Below are 22230 nucleotides of genomic sequence, written 5' to 3'. Positions count from 1 at the left end.
CTTCAGAAGAAATCTTTACATACGTTTATGTAAGGACAAGCACACCCAGAATTTAAAGCTCTTAACAGTGTGTTTATCGTTAGGAAAAGACAGGATACATTAGATTAGTCCCAATGCAGATTAGAATAAATGTTTGACTACAGAGTGGGAGAGATTTTCGTGATGTGAAGAAAACTAGTATAATGGATTGCAGATTAACTGGGTTCAATAGTAGTAATCCCAGAATGTCTCTTGATTTACGCAGTGTTTCACAATCTCTGCATTTAAACATACTTGTTTAAACAATTTAAAGAATTTAAACTTAAAGAATTGTTTAAACATCCTGTTAGATCAACTAAGATGTAAAAACTGTGTAAAATAAAAGAAACTTCAAGCACACCATTCAATTGCTAAATGAAGTCTCCCTCTCTGTGGTGCTTTGGCTGAGCCTGTTGACTCATCTAAAGCAATACTGAAATATTTATAAAGGACATTGGTAAAATCTGAAGGATACATAAGGCTCACCGTTGTCGTAATATGTGCATTTATTATAAGGTAATAGCTAAATTGTATCAAGCAGAAATATGGCCAGGCTACAAAACAATGTTTTTTTAAGCTGATGCCTTCCCATTCCCAGTTTCGAGAGATAACGTTCTGCCTAATACATTACTTAACTTTCCAGGCACACCGGTCTGCTGTGTGACTGTTTCTTGTCTTTGGGCTAAAATGATTGCAATTCTGCTGGTGTCTATGTCAGTGATGTTGTACAGTGGTAAGTAGCAATGTATTTTGATGATTATTTGAAATCTATATCTAAACACTGTTGTAAGTTTGCGCGTTCAGAAACAATCCTTTAAAAGAACACCTTCTGTCCCCTCAAACCTGATGTTCAATGCTCAGATACACTCAAATAAGTTTACTATGGAGTTCTTATAATATGTATTTTTCTCAGGACTTGTAGTGTAGCAAGAAACATTTAGTGGGATTAAAAATACACCCAAATAAACAGCAACTTTCTTTCTGCTAGAATTTGGTTGTTATTTAAACCCTCTAGACTCCAAAAAAGTTGTAAGTTAAAAATAAAGAGATTCTACTCGTTCAATACACGTGTATTGTCTGAGTTCTCCAAACCATTCAGTGCATCCTGAAATATAACTCGTGTGCAGATAAAGCTCCTCCTTCAAATTTTGCTATGAATAAATTTCTTCACATAACTCTTCAGATTTTCTTGTCATGGGTGAAGGAGCTTCCCTGTGACAGAGGTGGGCAAATATTTCAAATCTCTGCAGTCCCTGCGCTGTGGGTAGCAGTGTGCAGGTGAAGAGAAGGACTCTTGGAATGTCTAACACCACTTCTAGTCACTCCATGGGGTTATTTCTAAAGGGAAAAGAAATATCAGCACCTTGGCATAGACTACATTCTGCACTGATCTACTTCAATTTCACCAGTCACTTCTCTTCTCAGGGGTTGCAAGCATCAGAAGTCAGTGAAAAAGAAGTTCTAACAGAAAACATATGGGATAAAATATAGTGATAAATCTGAGCCTTAAGACTCCTACTATATGAATAGAAATCTGAAAGAGTATTAGCATTTCCCACTGCAGGGATAGAGAGCACCAAAATACCTACACCATTTATCCATTATGAATAAAGGGATATTTAGTCCCCAGATGTGAAGGGAACTATATATTGGTAATATCTAGAGCACTCAGTAATGTCTGGACACTCAGAAATTTGTCTACATAATGTTTAAAAGAGATTTCTCCCCAAACCTCAAACGCTGTGCCACAGTTTTCATAGTCTTTTCCCCCAGCTAAGCACAATCTGAGGCCAAAGATTTAAAATGTTACCCTTTTTAGGTTTGGAGAGGATTGTTGATTTATATTTATGTGGCATCTATTCTGCTGATCTCTGCTTTGAGGCTAAAGCAACTATCTGTACATGAACAGATACAATCTTTGTGAGAGCCTAATGTGATTTACCTTGAATAAATCAAGCAAGTTGGGTTTGCTGCTGCCTGACTTATCCTGGCACAGTCAAGGTTTCTGCCCCTGAGGACTATAATGACTTCATATATGCCCTAAATGATGGCACTTTAATTAGCCACAACTGCAAAACACACCTGGAGGTGCACTGATGGTTTTTTTGATGGGCTTTTTTCAGACAACACTGCAGAAAAACGTTGCCAGAGTGGCAACATCACAGACCCAGTCTAGAAAGGGTTTTACATGTGTCTGAAAGTTCTGTGGATAAGGCTCACAACTGAAAAGCCCAAGAGCTGATGTACCATAGGAGTCTCCTCGGGACATGTGACAAGTCAGTTAGCAGGTTGCAGAGAAAAGAAAGAGAAGTTGACATCCCTAGGATCTTCTGAGGTTTGAAGGACTGAGTTTCATAGTGCAATCTTTCACTGGCTCTGCAGGAAACAACACAGGACCAAAAGACACGACAGTAAAAGGAGAAAAGAGAATAATTCATCCAGAGAGTATTTTCTCTTTGTCCAACCCATGACAATTTAAACAAAATGAAGCAATCTTATTGGCAAACATTGGTTCACTGATCTTGACTTAGTGACAACTAGAAATATGGTTCTTTGCAATAAAAGGATTAGAAGAGCCACAGGTTTACCGAGCTGCTGACCCTGTGACAGAGATTTGTCTCTAGGGGAGCTTCAAACATGTATGTGCTAATTGGGTGTGTGCAAATTAAGTTTGCTGAGAAGAGTTAAGTGCAAGTGAAGGATGCTGGAGCAATCACAACTTCAGCAGTTCCGTAACGTGGCTTTATCAGTTCTCTTTGTCTCATTGCAACTCAGTGGGATTTTCATGTTTTCCAAAGTTTTGCTGAAAGGGCTAAACGATCACTGGCTATTCATTAACAGACACTGAGTCTGAACCATGGTGTTACGCAGTGTGCCAAAACATGGCCTCAGATGTGCTTGATAGAATATGGCTTGGGAAAAGGGATGTTTGTCATTGCAGAGGAAATACAGGCTTTAAGCCAAAAATAAGCGGCAGTTTTTCTTTAGCAAGCGTGTGTACAAAAACACAGCATTCAGTGCTGTTTATTTTGCAAGGCACACCATTGCTTTGCTCGAATCTGATTTACTCCTGGCTGTCAAGCTTTCAACAGACCTGTTTCAGCTGTGTGAAAAGGCCACCCTTTATCAGGAGCTGTTGTGTGGTTTGTGGAAAGCAGTCTCTCCTCTCAGACCTGCTGCAGTGAAGGGCACTTCTGATGGATTGCTGGTCTTCTAAAAGGTTTTCATTGTGAGCAAGACTTTCAGGAAAAGGAAAACAGAAGAAGAACAACCTGTTCCTACCTCCCTCAATCCCATATCCATATTCTGCCACTAAACTTGAGAAAGGATTTGCTGGAGGCATATGGCTCTTACCATGAACATCTTGTTCAGTACACAAAAGTTGTAGACATCCTGAGAAGATATTTATATATGATCTAAGAAAAAGGTCCTAGTTTTTCCTAATCTTTTGCTAAACATAGCTTTAAGTCTTCTATATCTATAAACCCCATTACTCCCCTCTCTTACACTTACATTTATGGCAGGGAAATGCAACAGATTGGCAAGATAACTGTCAGCTCTTTCCCAGAATCTTTCATAGAGACCACAGACAGCTTTCCTAATGCCAGTGCTTCTGAGATACAAGCTATGCCATGAATTTAACATTAGGGTTTTTCTTCACTTTTTAGAACCTTAAGCCATTAAATACCTTTAATACCTTAAAAGAAAAAAAATGTTTAGTTTAAATATATCCAAAGTAACACGTTCTCTCCTAAAATAATGCAAAAAATAAGAAAGGGGAAAAATAGGAAGGGAGAGAAAAGTCTTGATTTCACCCTTGTTCAAGACACAGCGTATAGAAAGAAAATACATCACAGGATCTTCAAAAGGAAAAATACAATTAAGAAAAAAATAGTTTGGGAAGAGAAGCAATAAGGACTCAGAAAAATGAAAACTCTTGTCTTCAAACAACCATAGAATCACAGAATCATGGAATAGTTAGGGTTGGAAAGGACCTTAATGTCATCTAGTTCCAGCCATGCTTCAAATAAGAGCACTGAGTTAGAAGTATTTGGGACAATGAAAGCAGTCGTGCAGCTAAAACAGTGTTATACAATTCTACTGATATATCCCAGCAAGTGCTGCTGTTCAGAAGAGTTAACACATCTAACCTACAAGGGTTAGCACATCACCAGCAATACCTCAGTTTAAGCTGAAGTCAATGTGACTTACCAGTATGCTTCCAGGCTTTTCTGGGTGTGGATGGAGCCAAGCAAGCATTTCATGGCTTTGATAAAGCACCTCAGTAGTGCAGGTATCTGAAATGCCTGAAGTGGATGTTGCAATGAAGTAAGTATATGGTTTTGATTTGTTGTTTTCATTTATATTTAAATCCTTTTCTTCTCAAATGTGTTTGCTGAAGCAGGTGGCCAAGGCTTGGAGAAGCCAGCATTCCTGCCGGAGCTTCTTGACACACCTGAAAGAATCCTGAGTGAGAATGGTTTAAGCTTTACTTTCTATACTATTGCATGGCAGTGGGGAATTGCTTGCACGCGAGAAGCATCGCAGCGGTGCGTGCTGTCAGCGAACAGCTAGTAACTCTTATTTCAAGCTGTTTTAGCAACTGAAGCAGGACCAGGGGCAGTCTGTGGACAGTTCTTGTCATTTACCTTTTAAAAAAGAAGCGTGGTTTGTTTGTTTTTTCATCCAGACAATGCCACATTCTTCAATGGAGTCTTTCAGAATGTGGAAAGTGTTGCGTTATTTTTTGGTAAGTATGTGTTCCAGTTGTATTTGAGCACTGAATAGAAATCCCATGGAGTTTTCTTTTATATACACTGAAAAGGAACAGGGATTATTGAGGTTGTAGATTTCCCCAAAGACTATAATACTAAATACTGTTAACTGTTGTCATGTTTTAAGGACAAGTGTCAAGCATTGCTCAATGTCCCTGCCTTGTTTAGGCTCTGTTTTCACATGAACATCACTCATGTGTGACCCACACCAGGCTCACCTCCATTCACCATGCATTTTGTGGCTGCTCTCCTTCCAGACTGCCTGGGTTCTCACTTCACCTGGTTACAGTCCATCTTCACAAACTTCCCTGCCCTGCTCAACTTTGTGAACAAAATGAAGTGTGTTACTGGGCTTTGTCCCAGGGACTTTGAAGACTATGGTTGCTCTTGCCGGTTTGAGATGGAAGGACTCCCTGTGGATGAAGCTGATGAGTAAGTGTTAGCCCCATCTGCCCTGACTGGCTGTCAGTGCCCTCATGCTCTGATGACCCAAGGTGTAACACTTGCCTAAATAATTTGAGGACAGTTGTAAGAAGAGTTTTATTCAGAGTTATTATAAACACTTTCCACCCCTGCTGAATCTATTCATCACACACAACCTAACTATCTGATATAACCTACAAAAGACAATTTCAGCTCTGGCTTATTAGCCATGTCCTATGTTTTTCCTACCTGCTGGTCAGCACTATCATTTTGCTGGGCCAGCACCCCCTACCAGTCGCCTTACAGCATGGCTTGGAAACAAATGAAGTCAAGGTGGTCATAATCTATAGCATATAATGATCCACTTGCTTCCTTTTCTTCATAGCTCAGAAACAATTCATCTCACCACACTTCACTGGGGAGAAATAGTCCCATCCTAGAGATAAAAGTAGAGTCCCCCACACCTGCAAACAATTCCACTAGTGCAGATCTGGTGGCACAGCTGATTTAAATTGATTGCAAAGGTGGGTTACTAATGCAACAGCATAAGTAAACACCATACCCATCTCCTTGACAAGACTTACCCAGAAGTTCTAAGTTCTTTAAATTCTGGGCAGATCTTTGTGAACAAAACCTCACTAATTTCCTTGTATTGGGGAATTCTGTCTCACCCTTCAGTTGGTGCCAAAAACTGGAAAGCCTCTTATTAAGGTGAGTGGAAGAGCATTAATCCAAGTGGTTTAGTGAGTTTACAATCTTACCAAAGTGTTGGTATGGGGAGCAGCGTAAAGTCATAGTGGGCTATAATAAAAATGTTGGCATCTGAATGGGATTTAAGCATCAACAGAATCAGGTTATAGCTGAGTATGACTTCAAGTTGCAGGTAGGAGGTTAAGTAGATCTTGCCCTGAATACCTGTGTTGTGAACACTGGAGCATCCAGGAGCAGAGCAGAGCAATGTAACTCAATGACTTTTTCCAGTATCATGCAGCAGGAACTAAACCATCCAAGCTCCCCTCTTTGCTTTGGGGGGATTTTGCCACAGACCCTGACTAGGCTAATGAGAAGAAACGTAATCTCAGGCCAGGACAATCAAATGGTTATTCGCTTATAACAGTGTGAGGTGTGAAAAGAAATTCAAAGAGAATCAGGACCCATGTCTAAATAGAAAACAAGTTTCTTCCAACAATGTAATGTATTAATGCCCTGAGTGAAGACAGCAGTGGCTCAGAAAGGGCTAGTGCCTATAGCTAGATGGAAATGAATCCATCCACTTTCCAGCATGGGATGGCTGGGAAAATGAAAATCTAAGCCCGCTATTGGAAAAAACCCATGGGACTTCTTAAGAAAGCTTTTCTGAGCACTCATGATGACATGCTGAAATGAGAGCTCAAATCAGTTCAATGCATTGATACCTGTGGAGCTGAGCACCTGGGGTCTTGCTTTACTTAGATTCATTTTAATGCAGAGCAGCATAAATATAGAAAGGGCTGAATGATTTATCAGCAGGTTTGTCCAAGAACCATCCATAGAGTCTCTTAGTGTTTACAGATAAGTTAGCAGCCCTGCAGTGAGGTTTCCTTAGTGGCATGGCAACCCCACTGCAGGTTGCAGTAAATGGAGATTGATTATTGTTTGCCACTGATGCAGATACACCTTTGGTTCAGTTGAGCATCAAACCAGTGGCTGCTTCTGTCAGACATGGTTCCTAGTGTGTCATAATCTTCTTATTAACTTTATTTCTTGGAAACTAGTTTTGCAAACCTCAGATTTTGTCACTGCCATTTCTGTTTCATAAACAGGGGCTGAACATCTCACTGTAGGTTTTTAAGGCATTGTAAAGGGTTTGTACCAACCTTTTCCCATTTCCCAGAGTAGTTCATTGCATATCTAAATTAGAAGACCAGTCCACAGGCTCCATTAGGAGCCTCCATAGTCAATGGAGAAAGAGAACCATGCCCAGAGGACAATCCACATCTTACAATTCCATTCTTGCAACGGAAGGCAAGTATATCTTCTGATTAACTCTTTCAGGGTTGATGTGATTGTGATGCTACAAACAAACAAGAACTGCAGGAAGTTTGTATAATTATGCAGTTAAAGGAGCTTTTACGTGTGTTTGCACAGTAGTGTTTGTGGCACGGAGGAACCATCAGAGACCCTGTTGAATGTTATTTGCCCTCACCTTTGCTCAATACATTCCAGCAGTCTCCTTAACCAGGTTACAGCAGGAAAAACCACCAACAGGCATCAGAGACCCTCGAGTGCAAGAAACTGGGCTTTGAAACTTCATCATCTGGGATAATGCTATTATAGAATCATAGAACAGTTAGGGTTGCTATTCATGAGCTCTGATCCACTGCTGGCAAGCTAAGCAAACCTCATTTCCGATATCTTTCAATAAGTCAAAAGTGTGATTGTGGTTAGGACTTGGACTGCTTCCATGGTTGTGAGGGATATTGCAATAGTTTATTAATATAGTAGGTGATTAAATATTAAATGCTTCCTAAATATAGGATGTGAGAAAGTTAATGTGTAGCCCAGAAGGGAGCCTGTTTGCTCCCTGCTCTGATCAGTGCAGGAGTGCTTCAGTCCCCATTAGGTGCACATGCAGGGCAAGGGGTGATGTGTAATAACACATTCACAGTGTCTTTAACAAAAAGCCCATATCAGCTTAGTTAAATTTAACTCCTTACATCATGATCGCGTGACATCGTAATTCCTGGCAGCAGATGCTGGGTTTGAGTGTTAATGTTGTCTCTGCATTCAGCATGGACAAGACCAACCGCAGTTCAAGAACAGCCTCATGTTCTGAGTCAGTTTCTATGAAATTAGGATATTTGAGCCTAAATCGAGCAGCAAGCCCCTGCTTTATCTTTGTAACAATTTTATATGGGGTAAATGATGACTGAATGTTTTACTGGTGTTTCATTTATAGCTGATGTGAGTGCACACAGATGCTGTTATAATATAGAAGGAGATGACTTTGCTCAAAAACAGCTGAAGAGATGATTGATGAAGAGCTGCTTGTTTTAGTTGACTTTCATTGCTATTCACAGCTGAAGTGGTCACGCAGGCATTTGGGGTTTGCATTTCAGGCATTTGTGGCTCCTTCCCATGGCTGTATTTTAATTCTGCTTGTTGCATAGCAGAGAAAGTACAAGAAACAGAGGGTTACACTGCACACATTTATATATTCTCAGTGAGACACAGGGATTCACAAGGCATTGCAGAGACATTAACCCTCGGTGAGTGCCAGGCTCTGTGTAGTTCTCCAAATCTGCAGTGAGAAAGGTTGTGGCAGGGCTGGATCCGACACCTCTAGAGCCGAGCCATGAGGCACTGTTTGGGAGTGAGTGCTGTGGGTCGGTATTTGGGTACTGGCAGTGGATTTCTCATTTAAACTGCCTGTGGAATCCTTGTAAGAACTCGGGTACTGCAGCAGGACACAAGTGCAAACGTTGTCTCCCACAGCCTGCAGACCTGATCCTAGCATTGATTTTTGCATCCAGCCGTACTTATCCCACTAGACTGACTTAGAGGAAAGTAGTACTCAGTCTTTCTTGTGTCTAGGGACCACACTGAGGACCTCTTTTTCTTCTTTAGAACCTTTTGCATTCTTGAGTAAGAGCAACACGAGAGCATTGCAGTCTGAACTTGAACTGAAAGTAAATTCTGTGCGCTGTGTGTTATTTCATCCTTTAAGATGCTGTTTCCAGCACCGGAAATGCTATGAGGAAGCGATGGAGATGGAGTGTACATGGGACCTATCAAAGATTTCTACAGATGTCAGCTGCTCTACTGAAAACCTGACCTGTGGTAAGATTAGCCCGTCACAGGAGCTTAATGCTGGAGCCTCACCATGACCAAGAAGCTTGTTTTGTTTTACCCACCAGAAGTCATATATAAATTTAGCAGAAATCACTTCCTCATGTGGATTTTTAAGGGATTGAGTGTTCTGCTCAGGAGTGAATGGAAATGGGAATACATCAAAGCCCAGCTAGGCAGGGAAACTGAAGTCAAATAGGTAGAAACTTGTCAGGGCTTCTTTAAGAGGCCGAGGTTTCCTTGACCTTGCAGGTCCACTGGCATTGCTTGAAATATCTCCACACATCAGAAAGGCAGCGGATGCTGGGGAAAGAGCTCACAAACAGCTCCCTTCCGAAGCTTGAAGGCCTCAGTTTTATATACATTGAGGGATTCAAAGTATTTGTTCACAGGGTTATATACACTCCTCAGCTACAACAGTATCACCAATGACAACAGAGACAATGGCATTACAATAGGAGCTGCTCCATGCAATGCTGATATTGTCCTGGCAAGCGTGGAATGGGGCTCTTTAATGCCTAGCCTTCCAGTATCTGAAGGGGGCTTATAGGGATGCTGGGGAGAGACTCTTCATCAGGGACTGTAGCAATAGGACAAGGGGTAACAGGTTAAAACTTAAACAGGAAGTTTAGATTGGATATAAGGAGGAAATTCTTTCCTGTTAGGGTGGTGAGGCACTGGAATAAGTTGTCCAGGGAGGTTGTGAATGCTCCATCCCTGGCAGTGTTCAAGACCAGGTTGGACGAGGCCTTGGGTGATACGGTTTAGAGAGAGGTGTCCCTGGGCATGGCAGGGGGGCTGGAACTTGATGATCTTAAGGTCCTTTCCAAGCCTAACTATTCTATGATTCTATGATTTCAAGAAGCATTGGCTCTCAGAAAAGATGATATTGCAGAACATGATTTGAGGATACTAGCAAAGAGGAGAAGAATTACCAAACCAATACCCTTAAGCTTGCTTAAGCAATCTGATTCAGTCTTCTTTTCTTGTTTCAAATTTAAATTATTTTTGCTATTTAGGCCAATCTATAGTGATCAAAGTGCATTAAAAGAATAGTACATGCCAAAAAAATGAAATATAAGGGTGACAGCTATGAAAGGTCAACGTTCTTTGAAACTCCGAAAGGTAGAAGTTTTTGAAGTGGGAAAATAGTATTTCCTATGAAAATATTTCATATCCTTTAGAAGAACTAAATCACACCTTACATGAAAATCTTGGCATCTGGACTTTGAATCCTTGGAGATAGGAGGGATGTATTAATGAAGTCATGAAATGTCAAAGCTGGTATCAGCTGGATTAAGTTTTCCATGGGAAAACTAGAGGCAGTAAAGCACTGCTCTTTAGTCCTTAATACTCTATAGAAGGAATTAAACATGCCAGGCTACATTGGCATTTCACAACCAGTGTTGCACTGTGAAACTTGACTGTGTTTAACATGAAAAATCACAGTATAAATAAATTTGCATTAATGAGCATAGACATAAATCTTACAGGGAGGAAAAAGGAGGTGATGGAAAAGGTTTTTCAATAGTACCTTGTTTGGATCCTTGTTTGTTTTATTTCCAGAGTCTGGGGATCCCTGTGAACAGCTCCTCTGCAACTGTGACAAAGATGCCATTGAATGCCTGGGGAAGGCACATATTAACTCTTCTTTGAATGGGCTGGATATTTCCTTTTGTCCACCTCTGGTTACAGGTAATAATAAGGACCTGATTGACTGCCTCCTCCTGCCTGTTTTTTCAACTGGCATCAAATCTGACCCAAGAATGAAGCAGTAGTTGGGCACTTCGCTGCAATGGATCCAGGACTCTGACCTGTTCTCTGTTTCGTGTGTCCTTTCCATTTACTGCTACTCAAGTGAATTCCAAGAGAGAAGAAGGTAGACTAATTGCTGTCCTGGAGCCCATCCAGGAGAGGTTACCAACCTGCTGAGGGGGCTGGAGCACAGGATGAAAGAGGAGGAGGCTCAGGGTAGATCTCTTTTCTGTCCTCAACAGTGGCATGCCTATTGAGGTGTAGAGAGAGAGCCAGACTCTTACTGGAGGTGCACAGAGGCAGGACAAGAGTCAGGAGACACAACTGCAACAGGGAAATTCCAGTTAGATAGGAAGGAACTTTTATTTCAGGAAGCTCCTGCACCCCATCTTTGGCAGTGTCCAAGGCCAGGTTGGACGGGGCTTGGAGCAACCTCGTCTAGTGGAAGGTGTCCCTGCCCATGGCAGGGGGTTGGAACTGGATGAGCTTTAAGGTCCCATCCAACCCAAATCATTCTATGATTATTATTCCATGATTTTGCCAACCTGATAGTTGGGATGATTAGTGACCCCCTGAGGTCACTAGCAGGAATGCCAAACTGCCAAAATATCCCTAGCCCAAATATTCCTCAAACCATGTAAAAACTAACTGGAAAAGCAAAAACAGACCTACCGTGCTCTGTCACTTGGTTTTCATCTTGGAAGGCAAAATCCTCTCTGAAGATGAAGGGGATATTTATCTCCATTGTCATACACATATCTGTGCTCTGAAGCTGAAATTACAGCCTTCTAAGAATGAATACCTGTCCTGTGGGAACAGGGCTGGATTAAAAACTTAATTCATATGGACTGCAATCAGAGCACAGCAAGGGAGAAGACCTTTGAACTCCCAAGTTGAGACTGAGGTGAAAAAGCAATGCTAGTTTTTCTAAGCCTTTGGCTCGTATTCACACACCCCAGTGCTAAATAAGGACAGATACGCGCATCTATATCAGGCTCTGGATGTGCAGCCCCTTGTGAACAGGTCAATGGAGAAAAAAATGCCACAGGAGTGTGTGCATCAAAGGCAGAAAATAGCTTTGTGTAAGCCAGTAATCTTTGACTGGGATCAGATGGCTCTAATAGAGAGTGTGTCAGTTCAAACACATTACAAATAAAGGGGAAATTGTTAGGTGCTAACAGGATAATCATGCTAGTTTTAGCTCTGCTGATGAAGATAGATTCAATTTTAGCTCACTCGATACCTCTCTAATTTTAGGCTTCTCATTATATTTCTTCATGGAAAAATAAAGTCCTTTGAATGAAACATCTTTGTGTTCACTCCTGTTATTATCTTTCTGTGTAGTTCTGGCCAGTTCAGGCTTTTTAAAGAAAAATAATAACCCCATCTGACAAATTTCTAGGAAAAAGATTTTGGTAGATTCATTATTACAGAGAAAAAGTTGAAAGAAATGGGGATGCATTTGCCTGAATCTTTGCTAACAGGAATAAATTCCATGAACTCCCTATTCAGATTAAGCAGTGACAAACGCCCTCCTCGCACTTTCTTGATGAGAGAATTTTCTTTTTCTTTCAGAAAACACCAGCAAGAGAGAGCTGACAACACTTCACACAGAGGGTACGTGCTCATTTCTGTGATTCATTGACTGCAGTGTGTTAAGCTGAGAGCAATTTATATTCAGAAAAATAACCCGATCATATAGAAGCCTTGGATTCCTTTCTGAGAAGCAAAGTTTTATCAAGATGCCAAAATATGAAAGGAAGAGAAAAAAGCCCAATAAACCAAAGCACCATTTTTGTGGCAAGTGTTTACTCAGGTGCACAGGAAAACTTCAGCCAAATGACTCCTTTTTCTGAGAAGGAATTCAGAAGAGAACCCCGAGTTTCGCTGATAAATACTATAAGAAGTAATGCTCTAAAAGCAACTTAAAAGCATTTTCAGGTGGATCCTTTTCTATTTTCATGCCCATTTAGGGCCCTGCTCCAGCAAGCATCCTAACCAAGTGCTTTGATTTAAACATTTAAGCTTTGCATTTAAATATTTAATTCTTATCTCAATACCTTCACTATTAGCCATGTATCCAAGTACATGCTGAAATGGGAATGTAAAGAATGCCAATCACCAGGCAGCTTCTCTTGTTTAGGCTGAAGTTCTTTGTGATAGAGTTTGAGGGATTCTTTTATGATGATTATTATTATAGAGCATGCTACTGAGTAGCATTTAGTATCAGCAGTGAACAAATAGTAAGGCAGGATTTTAATACTGCTACTGTAATTATCAATAATTAGGTTTGGATTTGCTATATTTATATAATATAAATATGATATATATTATAATAATTAGGTTTGGATTTTCTATATATAATATAAATATGATACACATATTGCATTTATATACAAAGTAACCATACAAAAAGCACAATAATAATAATATTTATGAAGAAATTGCATTCTGATCATGTTATGCCAAGATCCAGTCTAATGAGCATCCTAAGCCATGACTCTCTGGAGTAAGAGTGCTTTTATTTCTGCAGGCTTACTTCGTCTTGGGACTGATGGAACACAGCCTGCAACTGCATCCATGGAAGAAGGTTTGCAACTTGCACTGCAGGAAGCACTGTTTTCAGCTCCCAAAAGCTGAAAGGATAAAACACAAGAATGAGCTGTTTGCTTTCTTTCTGCCCTTCCCAAAGGACTGATGTAAAAGTAGATACAATGTTGTGATTGAATTCAAGGCTGAATGAGAAGATGCTGTTTTTAAATTTGTGCTTAATGCAATGTGCCTAACCACTGTTCACAGTAAGTTATTAAGGGCTGAGAATAAGAACTTCACGACAAACCCTGTTTTCATCAAAGCAGACCTTTTTTATCCCTGAGAACACAGGTAGAAGCAGGTGAGCCATTTGGCAGACACATGCTATGTAGATGCCAACCACTGGTCCCACAGCCAGTTGCGTACTTGTTGTCTTTAAAGAGACATTTGTTTATAAAGGATCAAGCTGTAGCATGAGGAAAGATCAAGCATGGTTTGTGGCAAATGAGTCAGCATTTTAGTGTTTTATTCACTTGCAGAGATCCAGACTGAAGTCCCTGTTACTCTGGTACCTCCCGAGTGAGTTCCTAAACCATGAGACCAAGTGGTTCTTCTGACAATCTTCATTTCTTACTGCTATGATCAAGTTATCTTATTCAGGAATGGATGCTCACAAAATCTCATTGCTGTAGTATGAGAGGACTATTTACTTTTCACCTGCATGGTGTGCACTACAACACAAGAGGAAATGAGCAGAAGTCATCCAAAGTCCTGGGTGGTTCTGAGGGACACACTTAGTAAGTAAGGTCCAATTCATGCAGCAGTGAAATACAGGAGACCAGTCTTTGATGATCCATAGTCCAGTTTAGCTAAAGCACTCTTGTAATCACAAACAAAACCACAGTGTTGTGTACAGGGACCTTGTATTTACCAAGTACCAAGGCACTGTGCACTGGATGGGTGTAACCAAGCAACCACTCATAGCATCATAGAATCAACTAGGTTGGAAAAGACCTTTCCAACCTTTCATTACCTCAGGGCTGCCAAGACCACCGCTAAGCCATGTCACTGCAGGCTTCATCTATGCAGTTTCTGACCACTTGAACACTTGAGAAGAGGTGGAAAGTTGCACTGTTGAGGAACTTAAGAGCTCAGGTTCAAGCTGTTGTGTGCTCTCCCGCATTTCTCAGTAAGCCATAGCCCTACGTGTGAACCTAGAATAATGAAAAAACATTAAATTGTATCAATTTTTTCTTCTTCCCCCCTTCTATTTATATCCTTTACAAAAAAAATCCCTTTAGACTTTAACAATTTTTCTTTTTCTTTTTAAAAGTGCCACAAAACAAGGATGCTTTATGCTGAGTGTAAGAGTGTAAGTGCTGGTTGCTTCTCCATACCACCCCTGTATCATGGTGGGGTTTTTATTGGATATTTCTTGTTCTCACTGAACAACGGCTCCAATATTGGCTCATGTTTTTCTAGCTGCTGCTGGGAAGCTTGGTAATAGAAACCTGAGAACTCCTGGAGGAGTGAGTGCACCTGCATTTGCACATCTGTAGCAATCTTTTACTTCCTGCAAAAATGATTACTCATGGTCTCTAAGGACATATCGCTCATCATAAGGCTCAAAATGGTGCCAAAGGATAAAAACCTGCATCAGGAACTTCAGAAAGCTGAAAACATACCAGAAACCATAATAGTCAGACTTTGACGGAAACATTCGGAGAAATACTTCCCATTTAACTAGTTGTCTCTCCATTTAAGCACAAATGAGCTCCACCATCAACAACTGTGAAAACTCTATTAAACCAAAGCTAAGTACTACTGAGAAGCAATGGCAAAGACGTTCTTGATCACATCACAAAATCCTAACGCATGAAAAGGATGCAGAGATTAATTTTTGGATCATTTGATAGCTATGTTTGTAATTTATCAAAAGGTAGCTGACAAATGAAAATAACCCTATCAGGTAAAAAGATAAAATCGGAGGTTAGGGAAGTATTTTGCTTTGTAACTCCCCATTATACTTGACTTTCAATGCAGGCAAACACTTGACTTTCAATGCAGGTGTTTATGAGAAATGTGGCATCTGTGTGCAACAGTGAAATTTTATACCTAACCCTCTTTAGTGCATTCATCTGTCAAATGAATTTAATATTGAACTTGCTATTTCAGTCACATTTATGCTGTAAAGCACATTATTTGAACGCAGCAATAAGATTATTTGATCAGCATCACTTTGTCTACAACAATCAATCACTGCTGATACAAACAGGCATATCGCTATATATGAAATGCCTGGCTCTTCCTGCACTGCTGAAAAAGCTTTCTCAGCAGCTTGACTTTTCATAAGAGTTTGTGCTGGCAACTTGTTTTCTGAGTCTACATTTTCCTTCTTCAACAGTGAACTCCTTTGAGCCCAGTGAGATGGCCCTGGGGACTTCCAGAGCCAGAGGTAAGAGTTTGATTATACTGTTGTTGACGAATCAGGCACTCTTTACTGCAGGTGAAATTGGATTTTGGTTTATGAAGCTCTGTGCTGTCACAGTTAAAAATCTGCAGCACAGAATTTCTAGATAATGCTCTGGTTAACGCTCTTGTTCTTCCACTGACTTGCACATCCTTCAGTAAACCACTTTGCTTTTCCCAATCACCCTCTTTATAAAACGAGGCTGATAGTTACGTTAAGCTTTATGATGTTTCAGTGAATTCAGTCCAAAAATACACTGCAGAAATGCAGCAGGTAGGTCACTACCACAACACCTCTGTTTTTTGTGCAGTTACCACAAGGGACCACAGAGTTACAGCACCTGCTCCCCCCATCCTCTCAGTAAAAGGTCAGTGACTCTCAGCTTTCCTTCCTCTTTGACTGACACAGCAATACTTCATCTAAAAGCATCACAGTTAACAATCTATGCAGTGACAATAGGACTGCCAGAAATAACATTTAGATTAGGGTCAGATCGCATATGCACCAACAATAAAACCAGACTGTGAAGTATCAGCTGTTTGCTGCCTCCAGCCATTCATTTGCATTCTCCATTACTTGCAAAAACCTCTTCACATAAGCTTTTCTGATATAACGGTTGATCCTTTAAATTACATTCATAGCACCTGCTGCCAGAAGGGTTCATTTTGATTTTTCCTCCTTCTTTATAACATGGAATTTCACAGAATTCTTTCTCAGTCTAAGCCCTACTCCAGCTTTTGCAATTCTTAGCACTTTGAGCACAGCCACACCAGCAGCTACAGCTGCAAGTGGAGCACCTTGGTAGACTTGGAAACTGTCATTGGCCCCCTTTTTTTGTAGAAAGAAATATTCATGTAGACAAACACACGAGAAAAATACCAATAAGCACTGAATATGGGGTGTAGAAAGTACGTTTTTTTTTACTCTGATTAACTGTCTGAGCATTACCCATATCTCCCACCCCACAGACATTTGGTGTTGCTGTACTAAGCACTGGTCAAAATCACTAACTGTTGTCGTCTGTCAAAAACCTATGTTGCTTGCAGACCTGCATGGCTCCTGAAAGTTTATTTGTACCATCTATTCTTAGCTGAGTGCATTTCCCAAACTCCAGTTTTATTTTCTACATCTGGCAGGAATCGCTTTCATTTTAACACATCACTGTCAAAGTGGCATAAAATGTGCACCTTGCCGACCTATTAAAACTAGCATGTTGCTATTGATCCCGTTCTGCAACCTTTCACGGGCTTCGTTGTGCTCTTAGCAGGATTTTCATTATTTTAATCTATTCCCTTATCACATGACAGGTCATTTCCAACACATACTAAAACCAGAACATCAGAGGGACAAATCTAATGAATTTGAGTTTAACCCAGTTAATAAGTTGACCCATGGAATTCAAAAGGAAAGGCTTTAAACATGTGGAAACACATGCTCACTAGTATTCTCCAAGTATTTCGTTTGTGAAATGCCACATTCTTCATATTGACATTCAGGTGAAATTAATCCATTTGATTTCCTTTCATAGAATCATAGAACAGTTAGGGTTGGAAAGGACCTGTTTTCACGTAAAAGTTAGCTTATACAAAAAACTTAAAGAAAGGAGATGTTAACCAATTCCAAAAAGAAACAAAATATTCCCATTTAACAATAAAGCTTTAGATAATCTAAAAACAAATACCATTTTTTAGGATAAAGAATCTCCTTAAAATCATCTATTTAACCTCAATTTATTTTCCCTTTGCCATTTCCTTGTGGTTACTACACAGCCATCCTTTAGCGCTGCATCAGTCAAGCAATTTTCCTGCCTTTGCTAATGTTTCTCTCTGTTTGTCACCCTCATGTGAACTGACACCTTTTTTTGAGCAGTTTACTCCGAAAATGACATCTCATGACACCTCCCCTTGTACTTCATCTCTCAGCAGGGCTGACTAACCAGCAAACCCTATTATTTGCAGCAACATATAAGGTTTTAAAAATTAAACAGTGGTTAAACTGGGTGTATTTAACCAGAGCCTTATCTTCTGAAAGGCAAAGGATGTGAAGAAATTACCAGTGTGGATACTCTTTTGATTTTTCAGTTTTCATCCTGAATGTTTCTTCTCTATGACCAACAACTTGCACCAGCTCTGCCTGAGGATATTACTCTGACCAGCTATCTAAAATGAAAATCTTACTGTTTATTTCCTGTGTTGTTTTCTGCTTTCCTCTTTCTGCTTATTCAGAGGAAGATGGATTTATGGAAGCTGCAGTGTCAGCGGAAGAGATAACCACGACCCCAGCCTCGTTCCCAGAAGGTCTTAACTCACTGAAAGTCAAAATTGTTCCCACAGAGAAGATTCCTGCAGCCATATCTGCAAGGACAAAGGAAGAGGGCAAGTAAAAACGATTACTCTTATTCCAATTTACAGCAGTCCCCTATTCCTGTGCACAGCTACCTGAAGTTTCAACGTTTCTCACAGATATGTAGAATAACACTATTTTCTCCCTAAATCTGGATAGATCACCTAAAATACAGAGTGCACAACACAGGCTGCACTGAAAGGGACAGTTCATTGTCCAACACCCACCAGGAAAGCTTAACTAACCATTAATGAACAGCCTTCCAACTATGAATTAAACAAGTGCTAGGGGACTGCCAATGGATTGTGGTTCAGAATATACACTTTTAGAGCCATTACTGAAAGAAGTGTTTCTTCTGCCTGTGCAAGTCTCATCTATGCATCTATTATCTCCAGAGACAAGCCCTGCAAGGGGTGGCCAAAGCACAACTTCTTCTGGAATAGCTCTGGAGCTGGTACTGTCTGACAGGAGAACCAATGAACCTGCAGGAAAAGGTAAATGAAGTTGGTGTTTTTTCCTGGTTATATGAAATTAAATATTCAGCTATATTCAGCTACATATACATATTATATTACATATAAATATTGTAGTTATTCTAAACCAGTTAGAAAAGGACCTATGTATTGGTATTTACAAGAGCAACAGGAGATGCACTCACCTCCAAAAAACTGGACAGTTTAACCTCTTCCACCAATGTGTTATCATTAAAACTTACAGGAACTATTTATGATTAGAAGTGCATTTCTCATACAGCACTAGATCTAAATTGAGCTCATTGAATGTTTCCTCTTGGTTTTGGTTTTAGGCAGTAATTGAGTCTTTGAGTTACTTTATTTTACAAGCAGAGGAAGCAATAAAAGGAACTTCCCCTGCTCTGCACTCTGAGGAGTTTCCTCCAGCAATGTACTCATTGCACATCACTGTGCAAGCACAAGAGGTTAGGACTGTCTTTTCTGAACTAGCCAAGACAGAAACTACTGTACAGGTTTGATCAGCTAGGAATGAATATTGCAGAAGAAAAAAGTAACTATGAAGGATTCTAAAGTAGTCTTATGGCAATCCAATTTGACTTGTAATTTATATCTTCATTTTTCCGCACACGCATCTGCTGTTCTACTCAGTATTAATCTCAGAGCCATAGTTCATGAAATGGAAATGTCATATAGAAATAGTAAAAAGTTGTCTTTGAAAGTTTCTGACAGCTCTGAAAATTCTTCTCCCATCACATGAGAACCCCCCAAACAGTGAAAACACGATGTGTCAAATAACATTTTTTGCTTTACAGTATGTGAGCGATTTACCTTTCTGCAAGAGAGAGGAAATGGAAGAGCAAAGAGGGAGCTGCCCCAGCTAGGAGAAATGCTGTTCTGTTTAACTGAGCGATGCCCAGAGGAATTTGAGTCTTATGGTTGCTACTGTGGCCAAGAAGGGAGAGGTTATCCTACTGATGCACTGGACAGGTGTGGGCTCTTCTATAATCTGCTATTACCTGTGGGTATTATTGGGTGCCTATGGACCGACAAAGATCAGTATTGCTTTTGTTGGGCCTTGTATAGCTACGTACCAGTAATGAGGCCACATTTTTTTCCCCCACTTTTTTTTTTTTTTGGGGGTGGCGGGGGAAGAAATCCACTTAAACACATAAAACATTAAATTCTTTGATGTCACTAAGACATTCTATTATTGCATCAATGTTTTGAAGAGACTTACTGACTCAAGAAAGGAGAATGATGGGAAGTAAGTAGAGCAGAAGGAAGAGTATATCACAAGATGCTGTGAAACTCAGCTAAGAGGCAGTTTGGAAAATGGTTTATGAAGAGTTATGCACCCTTGCCACCCTATCTTTCAGAAGAATGTAGAGCACAAGTGAATGCCAGAGCTGCAGCCAAGAGTCCTGCTGTGGCTAACATGTGCTATCATGGCATGGCTGACCAAGAGCAGGAATTCATAGAATCATGGAATAGTTTGGGTTGGAAGCAACCTTAAGGTTCATCCAGTTCCAACCCCCATGCCATGGACAGGGACACCTTCCATTAGACAAGGTTGTTTCAAGCCCCATCCAACCTGGCCTTGAACACCTCCAAGGATGCAGCAGCCACAGCTTCGTTGGGCAGCCTGTTCCAGTACCTCACCACTCTCACAGTTAAGAATGGCTTCCGTATATCTCACCTAAATTCTCCTTGTTTAAGTTTGAATGCTGGAGCAATGAAGAGAATTCAACCAAAGTAATCTCCCTTGAGAGTGTTGCATTTAAAACTAAAAATCTCGCCCCATGTGGAAGTTCATAATAGCTGGGGCCACATCGAGGCCCCACTAAGTATAGCACTTAGCAGGTGACAGTTACAATTGTAATAGATGTTAAAATTAAAACAGAACCCCTTAGAAAACTACAGGTATGGGAGGACAGTAGGAACAGTTTGGATTATTTTACTTGCTGATGGAGAGCGTTTTTCCACTGAAAACTGAGATTTTAGTTTTAACAGACATTGAAAATAAAGAAGCAAAATAATTGTGAGTACTCTGTGATGCAAGTATTTTTCACTTACATCTAGTGTTTATTTCAGGTGCTGCTTCTCTCATCACTGTTGTATAGAACAAGTTATGAAACTTGGATGTCATGCAGAGAGAAGTTCAAGATCTGAAGTTGTGTGTTTCGATCATAAGCCAAACTGTAAGTTTGCATAGAGGAAACTTTTAATGTCCTGATGACAGTGTATCGAAGCATTACAGACCAAATGCCACCATGTGAGCTGCTGGAGCTGAGTATAGAGACACAAAAATTTGGCTTACGAAACGTTTGCAATGCTTACTATAAACCTGAGCTTTTTGTCCTAGCTGAGATAAAGGGTATTACATCACTGTATGATGTGACCTGGTCAGGCTGAGAAAACTACACTCAAGACATTTTTTGGTTGGAGAGAGAAGTCAGTTGTTGGTGTATTTACATTCACAAGTTCAACTAAAGCCAGTCACACCTTCAGTTGTCCAGCAGCTTGGTGTCAGGCTTATATTTAGATGGTAAAAGGTGAATTTGGAACCAAGATTTAAGAAAGATTGGAAAAATTTCTTTTCAAAAGCTCGTCTTCCCATGGCAAATTACACATTGACTAACTTTAACTTCTATCAAACAATTCTGAAACTTCTTTTTCAGGTGTTGGCTGGAGCATGTGTGAGAAACTATTATGCACTTGTGATAAGACAGCTGCCGAGTGCATGGCTTCTGCCTTCTTCAATGAAAGCCTTAAGCTTCCACGCAGGCAAGAGTGCCAAGAGGAGAAAATCTCATGTCAAAGTGATCCTTATGAAAGGCCTTCAACAGGCATGGGAACAGGCACAGGGATTTCCAGCTCCGAGGAGAGCAGTGAGGAGAAAGGCCCACTGGGGAGTGTATTAAGAAGAGCAAAGAGAGATACACACCATCGCATTGGAAACTCCAGAGCTGTGCAACATGAAGGCAGATAACCAACTACCACCATACACTTGAGGAACGTCATGGATACTTTCAGAGTCGATCACTGCATACCTTGCTCTTTCTTATCACTCCAGTGCCTGCCTTACACTTTCCAGCACACAAGTGACATAATCATAGACTAAGTATTAGATGTTAGGCTGTATACCTTCTTACCATAGTGAGGTCAGCACTATGGATCACCTATTTAGGTCAGATGTTACCGTAAATGATTATTTCACACTATTCTGTATAATTTCATTAGATTTCTGTGTAAAACCTGCTCTGATCAAAGACTGATCTTGCTAACTGCGTAGTTGGTTCAGACTGGATCTTGCTTATGGTGGCTAAATATTTCAGGTTCTTAATTAAACCAATCTGCAACTACTCCAACTCCTTTTGTAGATGTTATTCCTTTACTGAGCTTAGCAGGAAACACTTAGAACAAAATCTAAGGTAGTTAGTAAGTTCCTTTTTCCCTTCTTATCTAACTGCATTTTCAACCCACAGTTTCTGCTGGCCAATCAGATCATGACAGTAGATGGCCCATTCTTTGCCCCAAAACTATGTACTATGCTTGGTTACTTCCAGTTTTGAGAGATTTCATTACACTAAAGGGATTAAAGGATTTGCTACCT

General features: G+C 40.3%; 1 protein-coding gene across 1 annotated transcript; it reads left to right on the top strand.

Annotated features, from left to right (window-relative positions):
* Nucleotides 1-320: 320 nt before the first annotated feature.
* OC90 (otoconin 90) lies at nucleotides 321-21979 on the top strand. The gene is made up of 14 exons (XM_061374101.1): nucleotides 321-751; nucleotides 4421-4489; nucleotides 4709-4768; nucleotides 5051-5225; nucleotides 8923-9035; nucleotides 10611-10739; nucleotides 12375-12416; nucleotides 13333-13389; nucleotides 15736-15837; nucleotides 18027-18176; nucleotides 18540-18638; nucleotides 19430-19604; nucleotides 20709-20815; nucleotides 21296-21979. Exons 1-14 carry the CDS (start codon nucleotides 706-708, stop codon nucleotides 21604-21606), a joined length of 1635 nt encoding a protein of 544 aa, XP_061230085.1. The 5' UTR covers nucleotides 321-705; the 3' UTR covers nucleotides 21607-21979.
* Nucleotides 21980-22230: the final 251 nt, after the last annotated feature.

Source organism: Neopsephotus bourkii, unplaced genomic scaffold (genome assembly GCF_033783945.1).
Source record: "Neopsephotus bourkii isolate Nb327-2 ecotype Australia unplaced genomic scaffold, CSIRO-AGI_Nbou_v1 NB_1637, whole genome shotgun sequence".
Lineage (NCBI taxonomy): Eukaryota > Metazoa > Chordata > Aves > Psittaciformes > Psittacidae > Neopsephotus > Neopsephotus bourkii.
This window is presented reverse-complemented; position numbering and strand designations above follow the sequence as displayed.